The sequence below is a fragment of the Pan paniscus genome, chromosome 21 (assembly GCF_029289425.2).
Source record: "Pan paniscus chromosome 21, NHGRI_mPanPan1-v2.0_pri, whole genome shotgun sequence".
Taxonomy (NCBI): Eukaryota; Metazoa; Chordata; class Mammalia; order Primates; family Hominidae; genus Pan; species Pan paniscus.
Genome location: NC_073270.2, coordinates 25,507,983 through 25,533,889, shown reverse-complemented (window position 1 = coordinate 25,533,889; position 25,907 = coordinate 25,507,983). Strand labels below are relative to the sequence as shown.

Below are 25,907 nucleotides of genomic sequence, written 5' to 3'. Positions count from 1 at the left end.
ACATGCTTGTTTGGCAGGGAGCCCGCAGTCTGAAGACCTCCTTTGTCTTGGTCTAGCATCCACTGTTACTTTCAAAGATGAGCAGAATATTCAGACAAGAGCCTCAGGGGAGTGAAGCCCCCACCCCTTGGACAGCCAAGCTCACTCTGAAGAGCAGGGAGGAACTTCCAGGAGGTCACGGGGGTGGGGACAGCACAGCCACCGCCTGATGCAATTGATCCCAGTGTTATCAGCACAAAGCAGCGCATGGAGGCATCCCTAGGTAGGAGATGGGACGGCCGTGATTTCCAAGGGTTCGGCCTCAGCTCAGGCTATGAAGGGACAGTTAATGGCTTATTGGCAAATTGGATCAACAGATGTCAGCACCGATGGCAACTAATGCAGGTGGACTTTGAGGGAAAGAGGGAAGCACAAAAATGTCCTCATAAGGACAGGCATTTCAGCCCATCCACTAGGAGCCTCTAAGGGATGCTATGAAACCTCAGGGGTCAGATCCTGAACTTAGGTCACGGCTCTGGAGGGTGGCTTTGGCCATGGCCTCAGTGCACGCTCCACTTGACATTGGTATCCAGGGCGTGGGAGCGACGATTGGCAAGCAGGAAGATTGCTCCGCTGGTCATTTTAAACCCAGAGGCTGCTGCAGAGGGCAGGGCCACTTGCAGAGCTGGCTGAGTTTGAGGGAAGCCCTGTCCCAGCTCTGGAGGGGCGGTCCTGGTGTCAGGGGGCCTGGTTCCTGGTTAGCTGTGTGGCCTGTCTGTGGCAGCTGCAGATGGCATGGTGACCAATCATGGGTCCTCCCCCACCATGTTCTCCTCAGAACCCACTGTAGTTCCCTGGGAATAGCTGGGGTATGACACCTGGTCAAGTCAGTTGGGACACTTGCTGAAGTTGGGGATGCCTGGGGAGGTGGGGGTACCTGGGGAGGTGGGGATGCCTGGGGAGGTGGGGACGCCTGGGGAGGCGGGGGTACCTGGGGAGATGGGGATGCCTGGGGAGGCGGGGATGCCTGGGGAGGCAGGGGTACCTGGGGAGGCGGGGGTACCTGGGGAGGTGGGGGTGCCTGGGGAGGTGGGGATTCCTGGGGAGGAGGGGTACCTGGGGAGGCGGGGGTACCTGGGGAGGCGGGGGTACCTGGGGAGGCGGGGGTACCCGGGGAGGCGGGGATTCCTGGGGAGGAGGGGTACCTGGGGAGGCGGGGGTACCTGGGGAGGCGGGGATGCCTGGGGAGGCGGGGGTACCTGGGATATGAGGATGCCTGGGGTGGTGGGGGGATGCCTCGGAAGGCAGGGACACCTGGGGAGGAGGTGGGGACACCTCCCTCCTGGGACTATTGGGAGGATGAGGCGAGGTCATGTGTTCCTGGCATAGCTGTGCTTAGTGGATGCCACGTGGGCCTAACAGCAATGATGCAGGTTTAGGGAGGTGCAGGTCGCTCCGGCACACTCGGAAGATGGCTCAGCTGACAGCAGTCACTAACACAACCACCAAAGATGACCTTCAGTCACTTTCCCTGCCACCAAGGCCAAGCCAGTCGCAGGGCTGTCACACACTGTGCCTAGCTGCCAGGTGAGCTGCTGGGCCCCATGGCTGCCTTCAGCTGGCCCTGTCCCTTGTGCCCACCTAGGACCATTTACACCCATAGGTAAAGCCTTTGAGAAAGACTTGGCAGAGCTTGACAACTTAGGACCAAGCCCCTGGGAACTGAGGCTTTTCCATCTGGAAATACAGAGGCTGGAATAAGATGGGCAGTTGATCTAGCAGAGGTAAAGTACCTGGCACTGAGGGCCTGGCTTAGGGTGACTGTGACAGTATAGACAGAAATGATGGGTGTGGATATGCAGACAGGTTCTACTTCTTTACCACATCCAAAGGTATGCACCTTTGGGGAGTCTTTGAACTTAAAATGGATCATTTCAGGACAAGTGCAAAGAAGCCCATTTGACACAATGACTTGTGATAAATGAACCCTGAGAGATGGAGGGACATGGACCAGCCATGGGACACCCAGCCAAGGACATGATAGTAACCATGACCTCCTGCTCCTGCCAGGTGCGATGGTCTGTGCCTCGTGCCTTCCCCAGCAACCCCACAAAATGGGCCTTATTGATTATCCTCTCCAAGAGACAAAGCTCAAAATGGGCCTTATTGATTATCCTCTCCTAGAGACGAAGCTCAGAGAGGTGTAGACTTTTTTTTTTTTTTTTGATGGAGTCTTGCTCCGTCTGGCCCAGGCTGGAGTGCAGTGCCACAATCTCGGCTCACTATAACCTCCGCCTCCCAGGTTCAAGCGATTCTCCTGCCTCAACCTCCCGAGTAGCTGGGATTACAGGCGCCCACCACCATGCCTGGCTAATTTTTTATATATTTAGTAGAGACAGATTTCACCATGCTGGTCAGGCTGGTTTCAAATTCCTGACCTCGTAATCCACCCTCCTCGGCCTCCCAAAGTGCTGGGATTACAGGTGTGAGCCACTGTGCCCTACCGAGGTGTAAAACTTTACCCAAGATCACACAGCTAGAAAGTAGCACAGCTGGATTCAAATCCAGGTTGGTTTGAACCTAAACCTATGCCCTCCATGGCCAGTGACTCTAACTCCTACAGGGGTGTTGGCTGGCTTCCTTATCTACTTCTTAGGGTTAACATCCTACAGTGTTTGTGAACCACCCAGTAGAGACAAATGCTAGATGGATCTCAAATTTGACCCGAGAAGACAGTGCTAATAATTTTCAGAATATTAAATGTTCAAGGTCAAGGAGGAGAGTGTCAGGCAGAAGGATCAAACCCAGAGACCTTAGTCCAGGGCAGTGGTTCTCAACCTTGGCTTCACGTTGCAGTTACCAGGCCACATCCTGACCCATCAAGTCAGCCTGGGGCTGACCCAGGCCTCAGAAATTTGCTAAATGCTGCCGGTGGAGCCACTGTCCTGGAGAGGGGGTCTCTGTGTCCACTGAGGGGATTAGGACGATCATATTTACTGGTGGAAATTGAAGCGGCAGGGGCTTTGGTTCTCCTTGAGACCCCCTTACTATTTCAGCAGTGGAGGCCTGGGTGGCTCTGCAGTTCCTTAAACCACAAGGGGAAAGTATAAATGAAACCCAACGACAGCTATTCATCAGAAAGAAAAGTCTTAAGCGAAAAAGCTAAAAGATAATTTTTTGTTAAGTAATGAACACTCGTAAAACAGCAATGAAATGGTATTAAAATGTCTGTGATTACTTATTTCTCAGCATTCATCTGGTAACTTAAGCAGCATGAAGCAAGAGTTGCACTTTAAAAAATGACAAGAAAATAGCTATTCATTTAGTCGACAGAGTAAGGCCCATCTCGTTTCCAGGATCACTAGTTTCTGCTTATGACGGGGTGAGCATCCGCCAGCGCGGTGATTGGGAGGCGCCCCTGTGTCTTTAGGCTGAGGCAGTGCCCATAGCTGCAGTGCCTCGAGTTTCCAGAGCAACCGCGGGGCTCTTTCTTGAGGAGTCTTGGGAGGGGCGGTGGCCTGCCTCCCCATCCTAGATCAGCGAGGTCCCAAGAGTGCGTATTGCTGCGGGGTAGCTGTGGAGTGTAGACACGTTCCGGAGGTGGCTTGACATCCTGAGGCTGGGGTGGTGTGAAGGGAAAGAAAGAGGGGCAGGTCCCGGGCTTTGCTGGCTCTGCTTCTCAGGGTCAGGCCAATGGGTCTGCAGAGCAGTGCAGCGGGGCTCCTGCCAGCCGTGGTGTTGCCTCTTTCTTCCCAGCCCCATTCTCGTCTTGCAGGGAAGGCGTGTGGACTCGGGGGGGCACAAAGGACTCCAGCAGGGCCACAGACAGAATAGTGACGTGTCCCTTGTCCTCTGCCTATTGCACCGTATTCCATAAAAAATAAACACTTTTTTTCGACTGTTTGTATATTGCTAATGCGGTGGCACTCTGGGCACTGGCAGGCTGCAGAGAGCCGCGTTGCCATTCATCCACCAGAATCCATCCAGAGACAGCCTTGCGGGCTGGGATCTTTGGAGCTTTCCTTTGGAAGGATTAGCAGTGCCCGTCTGTCTGGTGCTCTACACAGTGCTGTGAACATGAAATTAAAGGATAAAAACAAAATAAATCCATGGGTAGGAAATCCCAGGGCTTCGTGGCATCATTTGGCAATCATTTGTACTGTACAGCATCATGCGGTATGCCTGCTTCCTCCACGTCCACACAGACCTGGCCCCGGGTGCTCCCCCTCCATTCGCAGGAAGCTCACAGGTGGTTGTTCTTGGAGAGGTAGGCGATGAGGGCCACGGCCACGCCCACATAGACGCCAGTCCCAATGGTGATGGACAGCACTGCCAGGAATAGGGCCCGCCGGGAGCTGGTGCTGGCCTGGTGCAAGTCCCCCTTGGCCACGGCTTTGTTGGTCTGCAGAGTTGGAGAAGAAAAAGGAAGTCATTGTAAGCAAGTTGGAACAAGCAGTGAGTGGAGGGCTCATCTACGGCTCCTGATTCAGAAAAAGGCATTGTTGATGCAGAGAAGGCTGAGGGGGAAACTGTGCTCACCCCTGCTATGACCAGGGCAGTTCTTTAACTGCAAGAAACAAATGTGGGGCTGGGGCCTGCTGCTGCTCCCCCACACCGCAGGGAAGACAGACTTCTTTTCTACTTGGCCCCAAGGGAATAAGAGAAGGCTGGAAGTAGCCCAACTGAGTTCCATCAGTGTGGGGTCTGGGATCTCCAGCACCAGTACTGAGGGATGGGCTAGATAGGACTCCTCCAGTGCTGCTCTTTCTACCCAAGAATGGTGTACTTGTTTATTTGAATAACTCGTAATTTTCTAAAGCATATTTCTACCTATCTTATTGAATCTCTGCTACCCACTGGAGGTGTGCGGAAGGCAATGACAGTTCCCATTTCCCCGAGAGAAACTCCGGCATAAGATCATGAAAACCACTGGAGGACGCCTGAAACCTTCCTCCTCAGCTGCCTCACCTGCTGTGGCCTGAGTCATTCACTTCCTGACCGTCCCCACCCTGGACATGGTTGGCGTTAGTAAAATTCATCCATCAATAAAATCATTTGATACAAAACTAACACCTATATTCCTGAGTCTTCAATGACATAACCAGGTGTTGGTGTAATCAAATTCATGATTCTTGGGGTCACGAGGAGATGGAAACATGGAGATTTTGGAGGCCACCATGGAGGGATCACCGGAGTAAAATGGCTCATTTGGCAGATGGGGTGAGATGCTACCAAAGCACTGAGCCACGGGAGCCCACGTGATGCTGAGGAGGGTTGACTCCCAAGCCACCCGTGGGCCCCCTGTGGTCAAGACTACCCTGGCAGAATGTCCTAGCTCGTTCTCATGGCCATCTCCAGAAAGCCAGATTTCTACCGGGTCCCATTTCCACCTAAGGTCAGTGACATTACTAGGTTTTATAGGTGAGTATGGGAGTCGGCATGTCATTCACTCAAACACACCAGCTAAAACACACCAACACCTCTGCAGTGGACCAGAAAGGCTCACACTCAGAGATGGCTCATGACGTGAACCTGCATCTTCCATGGTCTCTGAGCTCTGGAAGTCTGTGTCGTGTGGGGAAGGGATGCCTGCCACTGCTTGGCTTCCTTCTCGCTCCTCTAACTTTCGGATCTTAAAAGCTAGTTTTTATTTTTTTCCTCCCCAACTTTTTGTCTTGGAACTGAGCTTCAGAGCTCACTGTGGACAATTCTGGAGGGAGCAGAGATAAAGGGATGCAAAATGGGAAGCCTCCTAGGACAATGAATAAATGAATAAATGAATGAATGAATGAAGTCGTGGTGAGCCCAGTCTGTTTCATGCAGCAGTGCTCCCACACACGCCCACATCTTAGAACACAATTTCCTGTAATTGCCTTTCCTTAGCGCTAACTGAAAGAGTCATTGCTCATTAGGGTCATGGCTTTGTGTCCCCGCCATGATCACCAGCCTTAGTGTCATCCCCAGGGCTACACAAAGGGGTGCAGAGAGGAAGGTGGAGCCGCTACAGCTGCCTGGGCACCTGCCAGCAGCATTCATTCCCTGACCCCTGTGGGAACACCCATGCCGGGCTTCCCGAGCTCATGAGGGCTCACACATCTGAGTACCCACTTGCGGAATAGTTGGCTTCCTGCTCACTTGTAAGCTCCCCAAGGCAGAGCCCATGTCTCTCTTGTGTGTTGTGGTCTCCCTGGGGCCTGGGCTGTGCTCTGGGGGGACAGGAGGAACGTGATACTTCTCTAACTGGGGCACAGTTCCAGTCTCTCTGGCGGTGTTGAGGAGGAAGGCAGTGGCACGGGACTGCCTCTTGACCTCAGTTCTGGCCCAACTCTGCAGGTTCTGCATATAGACACACCAGAGCTCTCATGCTCAAGCTGGTGTGTCTCCTTGAGAATCGCATTTGCTCTTTATTCTCATTCTCCACGCTGGGGGACCTTGATACGCCGGTTTATATGTTTGGCTCTAACAAGAAACCTAGGGGATGTGGTGTGTTAGGGGCCTGATCGCTGGAGATATGTCAGAAACAGCAAACAGATGCAGCCTTAGCAAGCAGGCTGCCTTCAGCAACGTCACTCGGCATCTGCGTGTCATAGAAGCCAGAGTTTCTTCGGTGCCCACTCCCGCAAGGCAGAGACGTCATTTACATACACAAAACACACAACGTGGTCTAATGAAGGTGATTTACCTGACGTGAACCTTTTGTCTCAGAAAATGGATAACTGTGGCTGTGAAACAGCTTGCTCATTCCTTTGGCAGGGTGCAAATGGGAAGACACGTTTCCATCCTGACAGCTGCTGGACGAAAGCTCCTGGCTCTTTGACAAGATTTTTGGTGTGCATGAGGGCAGGGCAAACTGTCTTGAGTCCAAGAGTCTCTGAGCTGAAGGCAAGGCTTTGTGTGTAGATGCAAAAAAGTTTGTCAAGATTGTTATTTCTTGTGGCTGGTTTTCCTTCCCTGTCTTTTGCCAACAGGTTGCAAGTGAAGTTTGTGACTTTACTGGCCTTTCATTGGAAAATAAGTGCAGGTGGTTAGAAAGTGCAGGTGACTGGCGAAGCCCCAAGCAGTGCCCAGTGCCTGCACCTTGTGCCAGCGGTGGGCTGGGGGTAGGGGCTCAGCAGGACCCAAAGACACTATTTCTGCACTGTGAGGGCTCTTCAGAGAAAGCGTTTCAGCTCACAAGCAGAGGCACAGCCTTAACAGCCCAGGGCACAAGGACTCATCATTGAGAACGCAGGAAGCAGCTGGGCTCCATCAGCAGGGCTGGCTGCAGGGCATCAGACGTAGCCCCCAAGGGAGATGTCCTGCAACCTGAAACCCACCAGGCACTGAGCTCCTGCACAGCCCACATTGGAACATGATTTGTGCACTGCGGTTCTGGAATTAAAAGACCTGCTTTCTCTTCCCTAGTTGCAAAGATATGTAGAAGACCCGATTTTTAAATTGAAGAGTAAAAGTAAACTCGCGCCATAGCAATGACAGCTATGGAAGCACCCCCTTCCCGTCCCTCAAGTGCAGTGCTGTTCACACTGAGGAAATAAAAGTTACACAAGCAGAGGACGGACAGCCAGAACAAACGTGCTTTAGCTGAAGTTGTCACCGTTAGAACTGAGGTCCCGCCACCTCGTACCACCGCTGGGTCACACCTCCTTAGGTTGAATGGTCACTACCAAGTGGCCAAGTCAAAGGAACTGGCTGTCAAAGGACCGAGAGCTGTTGATCCACATGTAAAGGTCATGCTGGTCATGGCTTCGTGATGAGAAATGACCAGTTTGTGGAGGGACAAAGTCAATTTGCATTCCATGGGTGGTAGTGTTTAATGCTGAAACCCACCAGCAATTCTCTCTGGTGGAACCCCCCACCCTGCCCATTGGTCACATTTTGGGGAATGGTTCTATCTGAAGGGAGTGGCTTCTTGTGAAGGTGGCAGAGAGGTCTGGGAGTGGGTTCTAGGGCCTGCTTCCTTCTGACACTCCTGGTGGATCCAGGTCTTGCTCTAGTTGGGGGAGTGGTCAGGCTGCCCTTGCCCAGTCCCCTCGTGTCTCCCCTTCTCATGCCCACCTGAGGTCCCTGGTTTATCCAAGAATGTATCTTGGCATATGCTGGCATGCTGAAGGCCAGTCCCTCCCTCCCTCCTCCCTCCCTCCTCCCTTCCTTACTTTTTATTCCCATCTCCCTCCTCCCTCCCTCCTTCCTCCCTTTTTTCCTCCCTCCCTCTTTCCTCCTTTTATCCTCCCTCCCTCCTTCCTCCCTCTTCCCTCCCTCCTCCCTCCCTCCTTCCTCTTCCCTCCTTCCTTTCTACTCCTCCCTCTTTCCTCCCTCCTTTCTCCCCTTTCCCTCCCTCTTTCCTAACTCCTCCTTCTTTCTTCCCTCCTCCCTCTCTCCTCCCTCCCTCTTCTCTCCCTCTTCCTTCCCTCCTTCCTCCCTCCTCCCTCCCTCCTTCATCCCTCTTCCCTCCCTCTTTCCTCCCTCTTCCCTCTCTCCTTCCTACCTCCTCCTTCTTTCCTCCCTTCTTCCTCCCTCTTCCCTCCCTCCTTCCTACTTCCTCCCTCTTTCCTCCTTCTTTCCTCCCTCCTTCCTAACTCCTCCTTCTTTCCTCCCTCCTCCCTCCTTCCTCCATCTTCCCTCCTTTCTTCCTACCTCCTCCCTCTTTCCTCCCTCCCCCTTCCCTCGGTTTTCCCTCCCTCCTCTCTCCCTCCTTCCTCCCCCCTCTTCCCTCCCTCCCTCCCCTTTTCTCCCTCCCTCCTTCTTTCTTCTGCTCACTTGCTCTGTAACAGAAGGTCCAGCTGGAAGCTCCATCCCAGGCTCCACATCACAAGAGACACACCCTAGGATGGTGACGGGGACCTCCCCGCCCCCACCCCCAGCAGCCTTTGCCTATTTTCTAAACAAGAGAGCAGAACCAATTTAGATGCCTCAAGGCCTGTGCCTCCACAAAGGGTTTGGAGGCTGAGAAGCATTTTGAAGGACTGACGGTGTGCTGATCCTGGGTCCTGTCCACAGAAGGCAGGCATTTGCTTTTCACTCAGGCTGTGGGGGTGCAGCTGCCATGGGACACTGCTGGCTCCATGCATGTCCGGCACTGCGGGCGGGTGACCAGCCGGTTCCTGCCTGGAGACTCTGCAAGGCAAGCGGCTGACCGGCAGCCTCAGGAGGGTACTGCTCTGTGGAGATGACCAGCCCCTGGCTGGGCAGGGAATAAAGGCCTAGGTGGTCCCCAGGGACCAGATATGGTCTTGGGTCCTATCCAGTAGAGCCCAGCTGAGGGGCAAGTGGATGGACACACAGGGCCTGTGCCAGCAGGCTGAAGCTGGGGACGTGAAGGTGAGGGTGAGCCTGAGAAGAACCTGCCAAGTGCCCGATGAGAAAGCAAGCCGTGTACGAGAGCACAAGCCTCCTGTGACAATGTGAGTTGGGGGTGGCTGTGACATCTCTGTCTCCTATCTGCTCCTGCCAACCGCACCTTGTCCACAGGGGCAGACACTGTGGCTGACGAGTGGGGAGGAGGAGGGGAAGAGAGGAGGCCCTTCCTCCTGAGGCCAGGCCTGCTGTGTGTGCAGCCATGCCCAACCCAGGATGCTTAGAACATGCTGTACATGGACCCTCCAGCAAGGCCAAGACAAGGCCAAGAGGCGACAGGAAGTGTCACAGACAATGTGGAAAAACCAAAATTCCCCTGCACTCCTGGTGGGATACAAATTCGTACCACCACTTGGGGAAATGGTCAGCATTTCTTATAGCTGAACATATAGATACATCACACAACAACAATTCCACTCCCATAAATAAGTGGACATTTATTTGTGTAAATACCCAATAAGAATTATTCATGTATTCACAAAACACATCTGTAGGAATGTTCAAAGGAATCTGACTCATGGTTGCCCTGCCCTGGAAGCCCTCTGAGTGCCAGCGATAGAAGGGCAAGCCGTCGTGACACCCAGATAGTCATGGAATAAATCTCAGAGACACAGTGATGAACAAAAGAAGCCGGACTCGGCATCCTATTATCTACAGCACAAAACAGGCCCAAGTTGCCTCTGCTGTTGGCGTGGAAACAGGTTCATGGATACTTCTGGGAAGGAACGGTAACTGGAAGAAAGCATAGTTGAAAAAAACTACCTTACTTTAGAAATGAATTCTATCAATAATTAAATGAACAGATAAGAACCATCTACAGAGAATAGAGAAACTCATTTTATAAAACTTGTAAAATCTGATGCCAAAACCAGAGAAGAAAAGTCAGAGAAAGGGAATTGAGAGGCTGACTTCATCTCTGAACACAGATGCAAACGTAATTACGTTGACAAGGCAGCACCTGTCAAGGGCAGGTGTTGCCTGGCTCCCTCTCCAGGCCTCTCCCCACCTCTCCCTGATTTTGCCTTCTCTCTGGTTGTATTTGCAGTGGCGGTTTCATCACCCGTCACTGTTTTAACACTATTCATCTTCCGGGCCACAGCTTCTCCATGGTACCTTCCCAGCGGCCTTGCCAGCCAGCTGCTGAGGTAAAGGCTCCTGTCTGGGCCCTTGTGTCTCCACCCAGCGCTCAGGATGCTGCAGCACTGATGCTAGCCTCTTTGCTGAATGCAGGAGCCCTGTGGGCTCAACAGGGCACAGGGAGGACTTGGCTCCAGTTCGGGCAGTGTGCCACACTCAGCAGGACAGAACGGGAGGGATTGGCAGCTCCTTGGGTAACCCAGGAAGGGAGGGGGGTGAGAGGAGTTGGAGACCGGGCAGCAGCTGGGGAGGGAAGGTCCACATCAGAGCCGTGCAGAAGCTCCTGGGGACGGAGATGCTGCTCGACTGTGCCACCTGCTGCGTCTACAGGGCACTTGGGGCATGGCTCATGTGACTGCAGAACTGAATTTTAATATTATTTAATTTTAACTAATTTAAAAGTAAACAGCCACCCATGGCTGGGGGTCCCACACTGGACAGCATGGATCTGGGAGAAAACGAGGCAGACGACCCCACTGGGAGAAGAGCCTGTGGTGGACGCCTGAAACGAAGCTCCGGGCGTTGCCGGGCTGTGCGCTTTGCGGGCTTTCCCGGCCCCTGGGAAACAGGCTCCACACCCACATGCCTCGTGGGAATCTATTTCACATTCAGTGAATTGCCGGGGGGTGGGGATGGGGGATCATACTCCACACAGTTCGATGTCAGGGTGGAGATAATGAAACAGCTGCAAGATGAAGGACACGGGGGTGACCATGGGAGGGGGAAGCCCCTCGAAACCTGCACGTCATTGGGGAAGGGCTTTCGCCCCCCAGGGCACGGCCAGAGCGCCTGTCCACTTCAGGGGTCCACGGCCTGCAGCTCCTGTGTGGAATCTGTCACGGGGAGGAGGACCGGCCATCAGGGACCCAGTTCTCAGTGACCCCGAGGCAGAGTCCACTCCACCGAGCTCCAGTCCCTGCCGCGTCACTACCTGCCTTTCCCCGAGACACCCTGGAGATGTCTGAAGTGCTGGGCTCTGGGCTGTCTCAGACAGGCCAGGACCCACAGGCTGCCATTTCTCTTCACTCTTCATGGAGTTTCCAATGAGCTTTTGCTTGTCCTTTGGCTGGAAAATACCCACTGTCGTTTGAAGTTTTGGAAAAATCATGACGTTTTCTGAGGTCTACCCCGGCTGCATTGTTTCTCCTGCAGTCAGTTTTTAGGGGCAAGGTCGCTGTTTCCACAGTCCCCGTCATCCATGGACCGGGGCCAGCACAGCTGGGGGTCCTCAGCAGTTATGCCCTCTCCAGACACCTGCCTCCCGAGATCTGGGACAGGCTTCCACAAGACACTGGCTGCCTCCTGAACTATTTCTCTGGAAATGTATTCCACCATGGGTGTTTTATGGTTCATTTTCTTTCCAGTACCGATACCTGTATCTGGCTGGATTACATTTCTTTGCATTATCGTAAAGGTTATTTCCATTATTTATCATCTTCTAATGTTCGCTGTGCACTGACAAGGTACTGAGAGCTGTACTCGACAAAGAGGCAGGCTCAATATTCTTAATGATAGTAAGAGAAGCTGAACAGCAACTATAGGAATGGGAGGCTTCTCAGGCAAAGGGTCTCACACGCAGACCCCCCAACACACATTTGTTGCCTGCATGTATTTAGGCCCAGGTCTATTTTTATGACCTCTCACCCCTGCCTTTTTAACAACCCTTATATTTTAAGCCATAAAAAAAAATAAATCTTCTGATGTTAGTTAGGTCTAAATGGCAGGGAGGAGATGGACTGTGAAACCAAATGTACAGACTGTGTTGGTTACAACCCAACTCAAACACCAGAGAAAGGCTGGGTCACCGCCTGGGTGCTGGCGCCGATCCCCTCCGCCTCCTGCTGGTCTGAATCACTACATTCCAAGGGAGGAGACTTCCTCCCAGGGAGGCGTCTTGGGTGTCCTTGTCCTCAAGGCCAGCCCCTTCTGTGGATCTCAATTTACAGACATCACCATATAACAACATCGTAAACATACACGGGAACTGCGGCTGCTGTTCCAGGCTGCTGCTGGACCGGGCAGCTGCTATCATTTACTCCATTTGCTGGCTGTGTTTGGCCCTCCTTGCAATGCTATAAAGGAATACCTGACGCTGAGTAACTTATAAAGAAAAGAGATTTAAGTAGCTCATCCTTCTGGAGGCTGTACAGGAAACATGGCGCCAGCATCTACTCAGCTTCCGGGGAGGCCTCAGGGACTTTTCACTCATGGAGGAAGTAAAAACAGGAGCAAGCCTGTGACAGGGCCAGAGCAGGGGTGTGAGAGCAAGGGATAGGAGGGGCCACACACTTTTACTCAACCAGATCTCAGAGCACTCAATGTCTTGAGGACAGCACCAAGCCATGAGGGATCCGTCCCCAGGACCCAAACACCTCCCACCAGGCCCCAACTCCAACACTGGGGGTTACATCTCAATATGAGATTCGGAGGGGATAAACATCCAAACTGTGTCACTGGCCTCTGGCCCTGGCCAGGGAGAAGCCAGCCTTGGTTTCTCACAGATTCAGGCTTAGCTTGCCTGAGAAGGAGGGGGCTGCGGGGCTGGCACTGCTCAAGTGCGAGCACGCAGAGCTCAGGAGGAAGCGAAGCAGAGATGGGAGCCCCAGAGGAGGGCGAGGCGCACTTGTGATCTGGTCCAGGAAGTGGATTTCTGTGTCTGGGTGGCTTCAGCTCGGTCCTGCATCCTGGTGCCCTCTGAATGCTAATGGGGGCTGCCCACGGTGCTTCACCTTCCTCCAGGTGAGTAGCTGGGTCCACCCCAGCAGCCCACCTTCTGCAAACGCCTCCTGGCCCTCCTCACCAGTGCCCCTCAGCACGCCTGCTTTCCTCAGGGCACCACGGGGTCCAGCATGCAGGCCGTTTAGGAACAGGAAGGATCCTAAAATCATGAGATATTCTATTATTAAATCAGAATTATGGCTAGAATCAGTGGGACTGACAACTGTCACTCTCCTTATTCGTCAGATCCAAATAGCAGTAAATGGTCACACACTTCATACTGACTTTTCCTGTGCCCTTCATTCTTCTTTAAAATGTGATATACATCTCCCATATGACTGTATACCAAGTGGAACACTCATAGAGAAGTGCTCTGTGCATCAGTACACAGCTTATGAAGCCCCACCACATATGTAACCAGCATTGGCACTAAGAACAGCACCGTATAACCCCCAAGGCCTTCCTGTGCCCCCTCACTGTCCCTCATCATCAGCGGTGCCCACTTTGCTGAATTACAACAGCCCAGATTCTGTTTGCCTGCTTTGGAACGCCCTATAGGTCCCATAGTACACGCACGATGGTGTCTGACTCCTCGCTCTGGGTGTGAGACTCACCCCTGTGTGTGCAGTGATGGACCATCCGTTCACTAGGCTCTTGTTGCAGGAATGCAATGCAGTCTATTCGTCCATTCCCCTGGGGAAAAGCATCTGAATAGTTTCTAGTTTTGGGCTACTATGGATAGCTCTGCTATGAACATTCTAGTCTTTTTTTTTTTTTGATGAGTATATAGATGTATTTCTGCTAGGTCATATAGCTAGGAGTAGAATTGCTGATACGTGTATGTATATATTTAGTTTCTAAAATAGTTTTTATCATCAAAGGAATATGTTCACAGTGTTTGGTAAAATACATGACGCCAAAAGGTGTATAGTATAAAATAAAACACCAGCAGCAATGTCTTTGGATACTTCTCTACCTCTGAGGCTCTTTCCCAAAGGCACATTTTGAACTTTGTTAGTGGATCCACCTGGTATTTACTTCTTTCTTAAGGAGTTAAACATATTTAATTTCTTGATTTATCAATTTGTCAACTACCTATCACTGACCGACTATTGTGGTGGAAGAAGAGTTCGCTTTCTTGGAAACCTCTGTCCCTACCCACTTTGTCACCTCTCCCTTCTTTCATCCCCTAATATGGTCATTATTTTCACTACGTACTTTGTGTTCACTGCTAAGCCAAGTGCACTGGTTTATGCCTCTTTTCTTCTGGCTTCAGTTGCTATAGTTTTTACCACACCCATTAATACCCTCTCAATACATTTTTTCAGGCTATAATCAAACATATCAGATAATCTATTAATTCCTTCTTATTTCCTCCTGGCGTTCACACTCCTGGTGTTCTGCTCCAATTGAAGCTGATTGCTCTTTGATGCCTCACTTTGGAAATTTGTTTTGCTTCCCTTCGACGTTACAGTTTTTGTTTCCTAGACCCCAGGCCTTGTCTCAGGAAAGCTTGTCCCTGCAACACACACCGCGGAAGGCTTCGGAACATCACGCGTGGGTAGCAGACTCTGCGTGCCTGCAAATGGCCATATTCTACTGCCATGTTTGACTGACAGTTTGGAAATGTATAGAATTCCACTTTGGAAATGATTTTTTTCCTTGGACTTCTGAAAGCCTTGCCCCATACTCTTCTCACTTCCAATTCTGTCAACAGGTCTAGCATCATCTTTATACCCCTTCACTGCTGCAGCTGCTCCTTCTCTCTGGAAGCTCTGATGGAGTCCCCTGCCACCTAGGTGTTCTAAAATGTTGATTTGAAGGACTTTGATGTTCAATGAATTCTCTAACTCTTCCTTCCTTCCTTCCTTCCTCCCTCCCTCTCTCCTTCCTCCCTCCCTCTCTTCCTTCTCTCCTTTCTTTCTCTCTGTCTTCCTTTCTCTTGCTTGCTTTTGTCATTGTCCACCTCTCTCCTTTTGTTGCACTTTATGGATCATTTCCTCAATCGTTCTCCAAGCCTTCTATGGGATAGTATTTGGCTATCATATTCCTTAATTTCCTTTTGTTTACTCTTTTTGTTCTCTCACTTTTGCTTTTACACAACTTTCCTTTTTGATTTCAGGAAGTTGATTTCATTCCTTATCTCTCTAAAAATATTAACTCTATAGATTTTTTGAAAGACACTTTCTACTTCCTGCATTGTCTCTCTATCAATCAGTATCCTTCCCCTGACCCTCACCCATTTGTTCAGGTTTCATTTTTTTTTTTTTCCATGGTAGAGGCGCTCTCAAGTGTCAGGAAATCACTGGCTGTTATTTAACATTAAAGATCACCAACAGGCCAATCAGATGCTCTGCATATATGGCACTGATTAACTGGTGAGATTTTCCATAGTATTGATTAGGCTGCAAGCTGTCTTTTAGATTTCTTTAGCTTCTGTACAACAGCATACATTGTACATTGGTCTTTTCTCTGAGGACTATTATAGGCTGAATTTTGTTCTGGTGAAATCCTGGCCCCCAGTACCTCAGAATGTGACTGTATTTGAAGATAGGGCCTTTAAAGAGGTGAGTAAGTTTAAATGGCATTGTTAGGATGGGCCCTAATCTGACATGAGTGGTGTCCTTACAGGAAGAGATGACGGGGACACAGACCACACCAAGGGATGACCCCATGAAGTCGCAGCAAGAAGGCGGCCACGTGAAGGAGAGTGGCCTCAGGAGAATCCAGCCCTGCCAACCTCAGGCTTCCAGCCTCCAGAGCTGACAGAGTTAAATTTCCGTTGTTTAGTCACTCAGTCTGGCATTTGTTATGGCAGCCCTAGAAGACTAACATAGAGACATTCAGTTTCTCCAGGGACAAATCCCCCAACTTCCTGCCTTGGGGTAAGAGCCAGGGGGGCTAAGGAGCACTGGGGCCTGGGCATTAGAGGGGCCAGGCCCCACTGCTCACCATGCTGTGGACTTTGGTCTGCTTTCACCCCTTGCTGTGCCCTGAGTCACCAAGGCTGGAGGCATTCTGACTGGTCTCCTGCTGGGATTAAGAAACGTCTGCCACTAAGCCCTGAAGATGGGACACAGGACTGGGTGCTTTACTGATTACAACTTAGAAATGCACTGCTTTCAGGTGGATGTCTTCGCCATGTCTTGCCTCACACCTGGAGCTCCCAGCCCTGCCTCCTCACGGTGGTGGTGGAGTGGACTGGCTGATTCCTGCTGCTGTTGTCATGGGGGCTTGCAGACTCAGCCACACTGCACGATCACCACTCCTCCGTGCGCTTTCATCTTCCAAAACGTGCTGACATCTCTGTTTCTTGTTGCTCCACGTCCATTCTCTTTTCCTTCATGGTTTCACATCTTATTCTTTTACCATAACTTAAATAAAGATTTTATGAAGGAGGTGACATAACACACATGTTCAAGTGCCCCTAGAAACTGATCCCTTTTTACTTAATGTCTTTCCAGCTTAGGCGGGGTCCAGAGGTGACTCTGAGACAAGGGTAGGGAGACAAGCAGCTTCCTTGGAGGTGATCCCAGGAAGTGCCATTAAGAAGGTAGAGAGGTGAGATAGGGAGGCAGAGGAGCTGTTGCAGGGCGGGTTAATGAGCAGGGGGTGGCTGTGTCAGCCCCACTGCAGACATCTGGAAGAGTATTCCCAGGGGCTCCCCTCCAGGAGCAAGGAGTCTGGAGTATGTAGCCCCAGTCTCCTCCACCACTGCTTGAGGGCTGCTCCCGTGTGTTCACCTCCCCACATTTCTGGCCCTCCCCTGCACATGGCTGGGCACCCCGCTGTGAGTGGAGAAAGCCTCCAACAGAGTCAGGGCAGGTATTTGCAGTTAGAGCCATGAGTGCCAAGGGAATACGGGTGCAGCACTGGTGTCATCTGCTGTGTCTCAAACAATTGCTTTGTCATGTTTCCATTTTCCTATATCACAGTCGGCTGAATGAAGAATCACATTTGGTCACTTGGAAACTGCTAAACTTACTGGAGTCACAGCCAACCATGAGCAGGCCGAGGGCTGGACCACAGCCCAGCGTAGGACAGGCAGAAGCCTCTTCTGATGGCCCTTCTGACTTGTAGGTTATGGTGGAGGAGCTCATATAAGTTTTGTGAATGTTCCTCGGTAAGGCAGCCTGGGATAAGGGGTGAATCCTGGTAGCTGAAAACAAAATTAGGAGGTTCCAGGAGGAAGAGAATTTTGAGCAGAGACTAGGGACAGGCGTGTCTTTGGCCTCACCTCGCATCTCACTTGCGGGGGGGAGCCTCAGCTTGTTAATGCTTCCCTTTCAACGCCTCTGTCTGGCTTTCCCGTCAATCCCATTTCCTGGATGCAACCCGAGCGCTCATGCATCATTCTGCAAAGATGACCCCTCTGTGGGGAGCAGTGACTCTTCCAATTATCTACTGCTGGTAACAAATGGTTCCAAAGCCTGGTGGCTTGAACAACAACCATTTTTTTCTGTCTCATAATTTGTGGGTCAGGAATTTGGATCAGACCAGCTGGGAGACTTTTCTACTCCATATGGCATTAACAGGGTCACCTGATGTGGGGTCATTGGTATCTGGACTGCCCTGGGGTGCCTGAGATGGCTCCACTCACACCTGGTGCCTTGGCCTCTCCAGCACGGTGGTCACTGCTAGCTGAACTTCCTGTGTGGCAGCTCAGGGCTCTGGGTGAGTGTTGCAGGGGGAAGCTGCAAGTTTCTCCTGGATATCAGCCACAGGAGACTCAGAACATCACTTCTGCTGTGTCCTACTGGTTACGAGTGACTCAGTGGGGCCAGCCCAGATTCAAGGGGAAAGGATGCAGGAAGCAGGTCAAGAAATGCGTGGTCACCTTTAGTGTACTGCAGTGACAGCCACTCTCCTCCAGTGACGCCCCTTTCACCTGGTGGCCCAGGAGAGGAAGCGTCCTTAGCTCATTTTGTATTAGACTTCTAATCTGCACAGCTGAGTAAATTTCCTTATTTTAAATATACGTGAAAACAACTCCAATGTGTGCTTTACTGATTCAATCACAAACTTGGCTCATGTGTGGTTGTTTCTCTGCCTTTGCCACTCCTTCTGTAGCAGGTCTGACTTCAACTTTAGGAAATTTGGATAGGCTCTTGGTGGGGAAGTTTATAGTGATTAACCCACAATCTCTTGCGTCATCCCCTTTATGACCAAGAGATACATTTGTGACATTCTTGTGGCCTTTATCAGCACTGAATGCAGTCTGTGGCCATGGTTCTAAGATGATATTTGGGGAATGGCCCTGGTAAGGATCTATGCTTACAGTCAGCCTCTTTGCAGGGAAGCAAAATAGATAAATTCAAGAGTGTTGGCCTTAAGAGTAAACACATGTGAGCAAACACAAACAAGCTGAAGTGATAAGGAAACATGATAAAAACAAATACACATATGAATATAAGGAGGCCGAGGCAGATGGATTGCCTGAGCTCAGGAGTTCGAGACTACCCAGGGCAACATGGTGAAACTCCATCTCTACTGAAAATACAAAAAAACTAGCCAGACATGGTGGTGCGCACCTGTAATCCCAGCTACTTGGGAAGCTCACTCAGGAGAATTGCTTGAGCCCTGGAGGCGGGGGTTGCAGTGAGCTAAGATCGCACCACTGCACTCCAGCCTGGGCTACAGAGTGAGGCTCCGTCTTAAAAAAAAGAAAAGAAAGAAACAAGAAATAAGAGTCATTGCGTGGTCCTTGGGAGCCCTTGGGAGCCAGAAGTGAGCTGTAAGAAGTACAAGATACATTGCATTTTCAAGAAACACACATTTGTTTTCACACGATCAAACAGTCCATTTCCACGCATACTGCAGAACCATTACAGCTGGCAAGAGCACACTGGAAACGCTGTCCTAGCTGGGAGGCTGGGCTGGTGCTCTGAATTCTGAGACCCAGTGCTTAAGGTAAAGAGAGGGACGTTTTTCTCACATGGAGAATTTGTACAACATACAAGGTTGAATCTTTTTTAATTCAAGTGAAAAAAAAAGAATGGAAATGTTTCTGCAAACCATTTGTTTCATTTGGCTCCATGGTGCTGACTATGTACGTGATGACTGCGTGGGAGCACACAGGCAGATACGTGCCATGTGGACTGAGGATGGACAGCTCACTATGGTTGGAGGGCTCAGTGCAAACTGGATGGGCCATTTATTTCTAGCGCAGCTGGCAAACTTGCAGATTTCTGTTTATAAACGTGGTGCCTCCTGGAAGGCAGACACAGCATCGTACAAACGTTGCTTTCTAGCTGGTTCACTCTTTATGAGTTTGCTTTCACAACAGCCTTGGGGACTGGTCAGGATGACACGTTACAGATAAGACAACGAAGACTGAGAAAGTGTAAGCAACAGATGCACACTCACAGAATGGAACTTGCTTTCTGAACCACACCCAGTGCCCTGCTGCCTGCATGCTACCCCTATTTTGGGTTAGTAGGTAACTGTGACCCAGGGCCTGGCTGACACAGGAGAGCTGTGTTTCTTGGCCCTCCCATGCCCATGCGATCCATCTGTTTGTTGCACAAAATGTATTAAAGATGAGTGTATGCCATAGGGAGCAATGGCTTCCTGCATTTGAATTAGTTTTATTTGCATTTTCTATTTTAATATTTTCCTGTTTTAAATAAAGTCTTTTACATTTGGTACTGTCACTGGTGTTTATCTGTGAAATATGATAGGTCTTTCATTCCAGCAAGACGGCCAACTGGGATGACATGGGTGACCCCTTTCACTGAGAAGGCACAGAAACCATGTAGTCCATGGGTAATTCACTTTCAGGAAACAGGACTGGGGGTGTGTGGCTGAGTTTCTAATGCTTTGAGGGGAGACAGGACGTGGTGTTTGGTCAGGGAAGAACTCATGCATAAATCCTATAGCCTCAAAGAGTTCTTTCCATGAGAGAGGACTAGAAATTCCCCAGTCTCCACCCCATGTTAATAAACCAGCGAGTAAGCTTTGTGTCTGTCCTGGACCGTAAGTGAGCAATCGAGACCTCAAGTCAGGCTAACTATAGGTGTGGGCCCTGAGTTTATAGATACACGTGTGCAAAAGCCCCACTGAGAAGTTAAACTATAAATGGATCCAGCACTCAAGCCCAATAAAACACAAAGATCGTTGCTAAGGATGATGACAATTTCATAAACTAGAGCTCATAGATTTCCAGCAGGGGAAAGAAAATCCTAGATCTCAATGGAACCACCAAAGAAAATTATAAACTGAATGAGGGGAGTAAACATAAAAACGATGGTCAGCTGAGTGTCCACCCAAAGCAGAACTGTTACTTCCAGGTGGCTCCCCTTCAGCTGTAGGGCCCCCTGCCCATCTCCTCAACAGGATGTCTCCTGATCTCACACAAGCATCCAGTCCCTGGGGGAGGCTTCCTTGGCCCCTGGTTCAGGTCATGCTTCCCTGCACCATGCTTTCACAGAACTTTGCATTCATGACACTTACTAAGTGAATGTTCATTTCCCCACTAGACCATAATCCCCAAGGGAGCATAGGTCACCTTTTTGCTCACCTTTTTTCAACACTTAACATCGCACCTTGCACCTGGATGACATGAATGAAGGATATATCCAAGATATAACTGAATAATAAGAATCAGTACCTTTTCCAACAGAAATTCAAGCAGCATGCTGGTAACATGAATATAGCAATAGTGTCCTCTGCAGACGCCGGCCTCCACCAGCTGTTAGCATCCCAGTGCTGACTGCTGAAATGGAATCTGGCTGCTGTGGCTTGGCCTCTGTGTTGCTGCACTTGGCTTGGGCACTCGTTTCTAACACTTGGCTCCTTCTAAGAAGATGGGTTGCTTAGCAACTTCCAAAAACTGTTTGCCTCTGAAGCAGGGAGGCAGCCCTTGTCAGTCTGGTGCTGGGCTCTCTGCTGGCCCTGCTGGCCTCTCCCTGGGGAACCTCCCTGCTTTCAGACTGGACACTGGCAACCAGGGGTGTGCACTCCTAGTTCCACTCCTTCAGATTTTTATTTGCCTGCTGCAAGAATTCCTGACCTGAACTAACCCGAAATGTGTGATGATACAGTGAGACAAAGGAAGTCAGGCCTCAGAACTTACTCTATAGTCAAGTGAAATGAAGATTCAGTAGTTAGAGTGGACACACTGGGAAGGTGCCACATGCTTTGTATGTCCTCAGATCCTTGGTGACACCAGGACACACCCTGCGGGGCAATGGCAGCAGATCATAAACCTCCACAAACCTCCTGTCTTAAAAGGAAAAGTGCCCACTTCAAGAGAGGGGCTTCAGTGAAGCTGAGTTTGCTTCTTCATTGCCCAGAGGCATGTCTGCGAGCCAAACTGCTATGGACTGCATGTATGTGTACCACCCCACCCCCCAACTTCATATATTGAAGCCCTAATTCCAATGAGATGGTATTAGAAGGTGGAGCCATTGGGAGGTGACTGGGTTTGGATGAGATCATGAGGCTGAAACCCTCAGGATGGGATGGGTACCCTTCTAAGAACAGAAGACACAGGAGTTCTCTCTCTGCAAACTAGTGAGGACACAGGGAGAAGGTGGCCATCTGCAGCCTGGAAGAGAGCCCTCCCCAGAACCTGACCGTGCTAGTACCCTGATCTCAGATGCCCAGCCTCTAGAATTGTGAGAAACAGATGGCCACTGCTTAAACCACCTAGTCCACAGTAACTTGTGACAGCAGCTCAGTCTGACTGATGTGCTGCTCAGTCTGTCCCCAACTTTTCACAATACTCCCTTGCGTGTATCTAGTTGCTGGAAAAAAAATCCACCCATTTCCTGAGCTTTTTATCTCAAATGAAAAAGGGCACTTTCCTTTGGAAAACAGGTTCCAGCTTGCTGGGTCTTCTTAACTGGGATTATTCTCTGAAATGTGTCATGGTGTCATCTGCTCCATTTGGTTCCTTGAAAGCTGCCGTTTCAGGGCTATCCTGATATTTCCACACGAAATTGACAAGTGCCTCTCCTTTTCCATGGATGCCTGTGAGCTCCCATCCCCTGTGCCGCACTTTGGGATATCCACCATTCCCCTTCCCAAAGGAAGTGTTTGGCTCAAAGAGGATGTTCGTATAATACCACATTTCCTTTTCCTACTGAGAAGAAACTTGCCTCTGAAGCGTGACTTGATGGCATATGTACCCAAAGCAGATTCCCCCGATTCTGCCGCATGCACTGCCCTGTGTCAGCTCCGGGGAAACAGGTTTCAAGCCACTGAGAAAGTGCTGCCATGTACCCTGCCCTGCCTGTGTGTTCATATGGTTCTCCACTGTTTAGTTCCCTCGGTTCCCTGGTTGGGAGCAAGATGCAAAATTAAAAGTATATCTATATTGTCTTCTTTACTTAGACCTTCTAATGAAGTGCTGACTGTCAGGTGCAAGCTAACAAGAATGTGCTTGTTTGGAATGAATTCCAAAGGAAAGATAGGAAATTCTCTTGTATTGAACTCGAGAGAAAAAGATTCAAAAGACTACGTGAGGGTCTCTGTCTTAGCCCATTTTGTGTTGCTATCACAGAATACCTGAGGCTGAATAGTTTATCAAGAAAACAGGTTTATTTGGCTCATAACTATGTAGGCTGGAAAATTCAAGACTGAGCATCAGCCGGGCTTGGTGGCTCATGCCTGTAATCTCAGCACTCTGGGAGGCTGAGGTGGGTGGATCACCTGAGGTCAGAAGTTCGAGACCAGCCTGGCCAACATGGTGAAACTCCACTCTACTAAACATGCAAAAATTAGCTGGGAGTGTTGGTGCACACCTGTAGTCCCAGCTACTCAGGAGGCTGAGGCAGGGGAATCACTTGAACTCAGGAGGCGGACATTGTAGAGAGCCGAGATCACGCCACTGTACTCCAGCCTCGGCGACAGAGTGAGAGTGGATCTCAAAAAAAAAAAAAATACTGAGCATCTGCATATGGTGAGGACCTCGGGCTGCTTCGACTCACTGCAAAAAGTAGAAGGAGAGACTTGAAAGCGGTATGCATGCACAGAGATCATGTGGTGAGAGAGGAAGTGGGGTGTGCCAGGCTCTTTCTAACAGGCAGCTGTCGAAGGAGCTAATAGAGACAGAGCTCCCTCACACCCAAGGGAGGGAATTCATCTACTCATGAGAGATCTGCCCCCTTGACCCAAAGGCTTTCCACCAGGCCCCATCTCCCAATATTGCCACACTGGAGATCAAATTTTAACATGAGGTTTGGAGGTGACAAACACCTAAGCCATAGCAGTCGCCTAGCCCCCTGGAGCAGTCACTGGGAAATCACTGATGTGTATAGGCAGTGTTGCTTACTGTAATGTGTGCATGTTCCCTGGTCTGTCCACAGTCCTCAAGGCATTGGAGGAACATGCATGGCTTCCTCAGAGCTGCATGTGGGGCTTCAAAATGAGATGCTGGACTTGAAAGGGCAGGTCTCTATCCTGACATAAAATCTGACTGAAGAGGGGCTCAGATGTGAACTGGGGGCTTCCTGGGCAAGTGCATGCTCCAGCTCTCCTCTCTCCAGGTGGATGGAGGTGGCTCTGTGTGGGACAAGGTTACATGATCACATTCCCACGGGAAGCAGAAGCTTGGCTTCTATCCAGGCGAGAAGGGTGCCTTGACTCCTGCAAACCATTGTTGTAGCTGGCCAGCACCAGGTGTTCTCTCTAGAGCCCACTGTGTTAGGGAGGAGAGAACCAAGATTTGAATATTTTGGTTCGTAGGACTGTTGAGATGATATCAAATGATTTGCTGAGCATTTTCAGCCTGTGAATACAAGATTAATCAGATGGTAGCCACATATACTGGTGGTATGAGTCTCCGCCTAGCCCAGCCTCCGCCTCTCTCAGCCCAGGTATAGCCTGGGTGCAGACCTGCAGCTGGTGAGGTGAGGGGACAGCAGGATCATCTGCTGGTCCAGACAGTGGATTCGCCCAGAGGGCTCAAAGCTGAGAGCTCACTGCACACACCGAGGCAGTCTTCCCCCCTCACTTCCCTCTTTCACTCTCTGTTGTCCTCTCTTCCTCTTTTCTCTGGAGCCCTGTGCCAGTTTTCCTTGCTGAGCTGTTTTAGTGAGAGCCACAGCCACAGCTGTGGCACCAATGCAGCCATCAGCATCCTATCCGGCAGCGTGGGCTCTCGTCTAATGGTTGGAAAACCAGCTATTTGGTCTGCTCATCTCGAGTTGTGGGTAAACGAGCTGTGTTCCTACTCAGATTATCTAGGCCCAATTGGGTGCAGATGCTTCCCATTGAAATAATTATGAAAAAAGTAATTAACATGGGTGTTTTGCCTGGAATGTGGCAAGATCCTTAAGGACAGTTTGGCTTCCTCATTCCAACAGGAGGCTCACTTCACCACCAGGAGAGAGCAGCGCACCGCCACATCATTCATCTGGCTGCAGATGGATCCCAGGAGGCACGCTTGGTAACTTTAATTTCTCTAACAGTTCCTTCCCAAACTGCCTCTCAAGCATTTTTGCTAACGTAAGAGCATTTTTCCAGGGACAGACTGACCGATTTCAAACCCATTGCTTCACTGTAGTGTGTCTTTCTACAAGTTTCCTTCTCTGTGCTTCAATTTCCTCATCTGTAAGCTGAAGATAATGAGTTACTGTGTCATGGGGTCTTTGAAAGTACTAGGGTGTTAATATACACCAGTCTGCAGAACAGTACCTAGGACACAGTAGTGAGTGTTCTGGTGATCTATTGTTCTGTGGCTAAGTACCCCAGTGGCTTAAGACAACCACCACTGGGTGCTTATGAATTCTGGAGTCAAGAATTCAGGGAGCACTCAGCTGGAGAATGGGCTGTTCTGGAGGTCCAATATAACTTCTCTCAGATAGCTGGTTCCTGGGCTGAGATAACTCAGAGACTAAGCCTGTTGACCAGAACACCTACAAGTGGCCTTTCCATGTGACTTGGGCTTCCCCACAGCATGGAGGTCTCAGGGAGGAAGACTTCTTACATTGCAGCTCAGGACTCCAAGAGCAAGTGTCCCAGTGAGTGAGGCAGAAGCAACAAGGCCTCAATGATTCCTGGCTTCTGAGGTCACACAGAGCCCTCTTCCTGCACTCCACTGCAACAAGCAAGGCACTAAGTGCATCCCACTGCTATGCAAAGCACTAAGTCAAGAGGTGAATGAAATTATATGCCTTAATGGAGAAGGGGCAAGGCCATATTGCAGAAGAGCATGTGTGCTAGGAAATGCTGTGGCTATCTTTGGGAGGTAAAATTTACCACAGTGAACAAAATGTTTTAACTGTCATTTTAATTAACCTCTGCCTCATCATCTATGTCAGCAATAGAGGGCTGAAGATTCACAACAGCCTTGCTTCATGGATGAGCACATGGAGACTCCATAGAGCAGACCGATTTGCTCATAATCATGCACCTAAATCAAAGTGTGTTTGGAAGCTGTCATATCCTGGAATCCATTGATTTTTCTCCCAAGTTCCCTGGGAATAAAGTGTGGGTGTTTGCATGTAGCTAGTCTAGAGCTCTTTTTCTTCTTTGGCATAGAAAGTCTACTTCTTGCATTTCAAAATATATGAAGCTGCAAGCTAATTATTGCTACAGCTCAGTTTTCTCTTTTTGATGATGTGTCTGTTTTTCTATTGAGAAATCTGGGGCCAAGTTATGGGGCAAGAGGGAGAACTCAGCATCACATAAGTGGTTGGAAATCACATATTTAAAGGCTCTTTCCACAAAGCTGTATTTCTTCTTAGAGCATCTCTGAAACTATTCTGTATGAC

General features: G+C 50.2%; 1 protein-coding gene across 7 annotated transcripts in view; it reads right to left on the bottom strand.

Moving 5' to 3' along the window:
• The window catches only part of SYNDIG1 (synapse differentiation inducing 1), a 226,047-nt gene that overhangs the window by 25,730 nt on the left and 174,410 nt on the right, over positions 1-25,907 (bottom strand). For 5 of the 7 annotated variants that reach the window (XM_055104994.2, XM_003829360.5, XM_008954727.5 and 2 more), the window contains one exon: positions 3,129-4,381. The exons of 1 other annotated variant lie outside the window; for it this stretch is intronic. In XM_055104994.2, the coding sequence (XP_054960969.1) occupies positions 4,223-4,381 (159 nt within the window). In that variant the 3' untranslated portion in view covers positions 3,129-4,222. Of the gene's footprint in view, positions 1-3,128; positions 4,382-9,797; positions 10,066-25,907 lie in introns of those variants that run through there. One more of the 7 variants, XM_034947455.3, reaches the window with a different exon arrangement.